This window comes from Triticum urartu, chromosome 2, assembly GCF_003073215.2.
Source record: "Triticum urartu cultivar G1812 chromosome 2, Tu2.1, whole genome shotgun sequence".
Taxonomy (NCBI): Eukaryota; Viridiplantae; Streptophyta; class Magnoliopsida; order Poales; family Poaceae; genus Triticum; species Triticum urartu.
Genome location: NC_053023.1, coordinates 254,656,961 through 254,661,248, shown reverse-complemented (window position 1 = coordinate 254,661,248; position 4,288 = coordinate 254,656,961). Strand labels below are relative to the sequence as shown.

At 49.7% G+C, this 4,288-nt stretch overlaps 1 protein-coding gene across 1 annotated transcript; it reads left to right on the top strand.

Annotated features, from left to right (window-relative positions):
• The first annotated feature begins 1,774 nt into the window (after positions 1 to 1,774).
• Positions 1,775 to 3,386, top strand: LOC125541464. Its single transcript, XM_048704874.1, has 2 exons — positions 1,775 to 3,003; positions 3,100 to 3,386. Exon 1 carries the CDS (start codon positions 2,076 to 2,078, stop codon positions 2,943 to 2,945), a length of 870 nt encoding a protein of 289 aa, XP_048560831.1. The 5' UTR covers positions 1,775 to 2,075; the 3' UTR covers positions 2,946 to 3,003; positions 3,100 to 3,386.
• The last annotated feature ends 902 nt before the right edge of the window (positions 3,387 to 4,288 follow it).

Here is a 4,288-nt window from a genome sequence, read left to right as displayed (position 1 = left end):
GGTGAAAGCTTCAAGAAGTTTTGCTTCAGAAAACGCTCTTTCTTGTACTGCGCTTTCTTCACCTTCCTCCCCTGTTTCATATTTCCATTTCTCTTCGATCAATGAAGTGAGTCAATAACATGACTTTGACCAGGAGTGAGTTCATCTCAGGCAGAGGTGTGTTGGGGTCCTTGTGCCCACAAGTCGATGAAGTCGAAGGACCAACTTTGCATCCAGCATCAATGGGCACATTAACTGCCTTTGGCTCTAGCGGCCCCTGTGTTGCCTGTGTCTGAATGATTTCTGCGAGGTTCTTCATCCATCAGCTTCATCATCATCAGGACGGGTACTTGGAAGGCCGACCTGGCTTCTTGTGAGGACTTGGTCGAGAACCTCGTCCAGCAGAGGCTTGTTCTTCAGCAAGGTGGGGCCAGTTGAAGAATGCGGAGGAGCAGAAGAAATTGCAGAGGCTCCTGAGGCAATAGAGATGCCTGTTGTCTTTGCACGAGGCGAGATGCGCCAGGGGTGCTGAGGATTTGGACGGAGGAGCTGATGATTTTGAACTATTGAGTTCTCTAAAGAGGTATGCAACTTTTCTTCGAGGAACACTGCAAATGAGTTAAGTTGATGAGAACCTAGAGATTCAGCAGCGGACATGTGTACTTGTGAATAGAGTATAGGTGCGAAGAATTTGGAGAGGTCATATGCATTCTCAGAAGTTTTTGCAAAAAGAATAAGTTTGAGGAATTTGACCAGATGAGTCTTGAGGAATTTCACTAAGCGTTCTTTGACTTAGGTTTCCAGAGTTGTGCAGATTTGAAAATCCACACAATTGAGGAATCTTGAAGAAAAATGTTGCTTAGGGAAACAGATCAAGAATAGATGATATGTGAGGTGTTTAGTGTGTGAAGATTTGAAGAATAAATACCTTTTAAAGATTTTGTAGAAAACATCAGAATCAACAAGGGCAGTAAAAGTAACTTTTAATTACCCTTGACGAAGAACACGACAAACTATGAAGAGTAGATTTAGAAGCTCGTCAGTTCGGATCTTCCATGCCCTAACTTGGCAGAGGAAGACAGCTATGGCGGCGGCGGAGTGAAGAAATCCGCAGCCGACGCGAGTATGACGGCGGCGAGGTCAAGGCAGTGAAGCTCTTCCTCATCGGCGATGATGGAAGTAGCGGCGGCGCTAGGGTTTGAGAGCTCGAGCGAGGGAGTGAGGTCGAGCGGAGTAAAAAAACAAAGTAAGGAAGGGAGGGGGTATTTATAGCCGAAATGAAAAACTGCTCGCCCGAGGAAATTGAAAGAACGTGCCCCTGACCCTTCTCATTCGCGTGACATGTGTCACCCACATACTGAGAGGTGACGATCGTGCACGATCGTGGGTGAATAGAATAATATATCGTGGAAAGTGGAACAGTTTGAGCGGCAAAAGCCGAAAATTCAGATAAGATGAGTTTAAAGTTTCGTTCGCAAATTTTTCAGCTGACAGGGACACAGTGAAGATTTTGAACAAGTTTCAAATAAAACGCACATGAGGAATTTGTCAATAGACTGAGTTGAGTTTAGCATAGAAGGGAAAGGGTCCGATCACATATACTTAGCAGAAAGAGCAACTTGAAGAAATGGCAATAAGTGAATATTATAGAGGACATAAACTCATATAATACCTCTTAAGACCTTATTCTAATAACACTTCAGCTTATTCTGACAACACCCGTCCGAACACCCAAACTAGAGGAATAAAACAGAAAAACCGCACCCACCCCGCACCCATCCCACTCCTACGCACCTTCTTCCCCTCCCCGCACTCAAATCCTAGCCGGCGGCTACCCATCTTCCTCCCCCGCTGCCTTTACCTTCCCTCCCCTTCCCCCACCTCCACCCACCACCACCTTTCGCCGCGAGGCACCCCACCACATCCAGACCCACTCCTCCCACAGCGCCGGCCACCGCCTCCCACCACACCGGCCTCCAATCTGCCCCGCCCCCGCGCCAAACGGCTGCAGAAGCACCGGCCCCGTGCTACCCCCTGGTCGACCATCCCGACGCCCAACGACTCCATGCTCCCCTCCAAGGACCGACGCCTCCGTCATGCCTCCTCCCCAGCTGGCCCGCTGGATGGCTGGCGCCGCCCGGCCACCGCCTCCCACCCCTCCGCTCGGCCACCGCCTACCGCGCCCACGACCACCACCACCCCACCGCACGACGTTGTTCTGGCCATCTTCCTCCCTGCCGCCACTCTGGATCCGGCAGTCACTGCGTTTCTCGAGTCGGATCCAGCCGCCGTTCAGCCAGATCCGCCGCCCGGTGTGCTACACCGGACACGCGCGGCGGTGGCGCTGGTACTGCGTGGGCGGGGGAGAGGGAGGAACACCACCTCGACGCCGCTGCCCCTGCCATCTCCCGGCCTCGTCGGCCACCCCCTCGCCTCGTTCTGCGTCGCCGTTGAGGAACATGCAGTACGGCGCAGGCAGTTTGGCCATTGTGGCAGTGCAGCTCGGAGGCGCGCGAAATGCCGTTCAGTGCTCGCGTGGGTGCAGCCTTGGGCGATCTCTTTGCAAGCGGATGCAAAAATCGTCATCGCGGCTTGCAAAAATGCAGTTCGGGCGGCTCCACGGCCAGCCCCATCACATCCAGCTAGCACGTGCAGTGCGGACGGACGGCGAGCACGTGCCGTGCGGATGGCGAGCACGTGCAGTCCGATGGGCGCGTGCGTGTAGCGCACTAAGTGTGACACCTATGCAGGATCCCATGGACAGCGTCGGATCTCGCGAGATCGAACTTCTCTGCTCTGACATGGCTGTCTCTCGTCCACCCAGTCTATCGAGGCGAGCTTGCTCCGGTGAGATCCTTTTCGTCTATGATCCCTGGCCGTCCATCCTCGCCCCTCGACGGCCTCCTGCAAGCACGGCCGGGTCGACGCCCGCTCGTCCGGCGCCTCCTTCTTCTGCCCCGCGATGAGGTCAATGGCCTCAGCGCACGTGGGGCGGTCCGCGGGTGCACACCATGTGGTCCACAGGTGTGAGTCCTTGTAGTGTGGTGCTCTCTAGGAGCATCAATTTGATTCCCATACGCACGGCAGTCGATCCATGAAGCTAACTGTTTGCCCTGTCAGGTATGACGTCGTGATACGCCCCGGAGCTCCCCTGTCGGGTTGAACGAGTTGCAGAGGAGGCTTCACTTACCTCGAGCGGTTTAGATGTAAAAATGCATCAGTTCTGAACCCCATGTTCCATATTTTCAGAAGCAGAGGCAGCGGAACTGGAGTTCCTGCGGCCATTTTAGTACTTGTTTTTTGCTACTTGGTGCTTTGCCGCAGTTTGGCTGGGTCGACAATGTAGTTCTTTTTTGGAAATCATTTGCAGTGCGCTTGGTAACAAAAGAGAAGCATCTCAAGTTTCATTTTGTTGTTTGGAGGAACGCACTGCATGTTCATTGATATTTTGTTTTTGGAAAAAGACAGAAAACTTAATGCAGTTCGTTAGCATCGGCTATGTAGTCGAGGTGCATTTATAGCCTCAATTGAATGGTTCACTTGTCTGTCTGATGCAGGACTCTTCATTACACTCCATTTAGAACAAAATCCATTTTAAAAAAACATGCAAATTCAGTGCACTTTGGTCCTAAAAAAGCCCACTATGAAGGAGTTTTCAGTACACTTCATTTAAAACAAAAATACATTGAAAAAAGGCAAATGAGGTGCACTTTGGTCTAAAAAAGTCCACCATGAAGGACTCTTCAGTACACTCCATTTAGAAAAAAATCATTTAAGAAAATATACAAAATTCAGTGCACTTTGGTCTTACAAAAAGTCCATTACGAAGGACATTTCAGTACACTCCATTTAAACCAAAATGCATTTAAAAAAACCAAAATGCGATACACTTTGGTCTTAAAAAAAGTCCACTTCGAAGGACTTTTCAGTGCACTACATTTAAAACAAAATGCATTTAAAAAAATATAAAGTTCTTTTGTCCGTCTGATGCAGTGCGGTTTTTAGTCTAAAGCAGTGCAGTCAGGCGTATGATGTTGTTCATCTCGTAAGTGTAAAGAAAAAAATGTTACCGAAACGACAAAAAAATAATGAAGTTCACTGCTTGATAGTGTTATGGTTCACTTACGCCCGACGTGAAGTGCGGTCCACTTCCTCGTCTTTGAAAAAAATTGTGTTTGAATAAAAGAAACCATGCAGTTCTCTTAATGCAGTGTGGTTTTTCGTCCGATGCAGTGCACTTTTCAGTCGGATGAAGTACGCACGTCGATTTGGGTGTCGTGAAAAACAGAGTGTCTGCATTTCGGTAAAT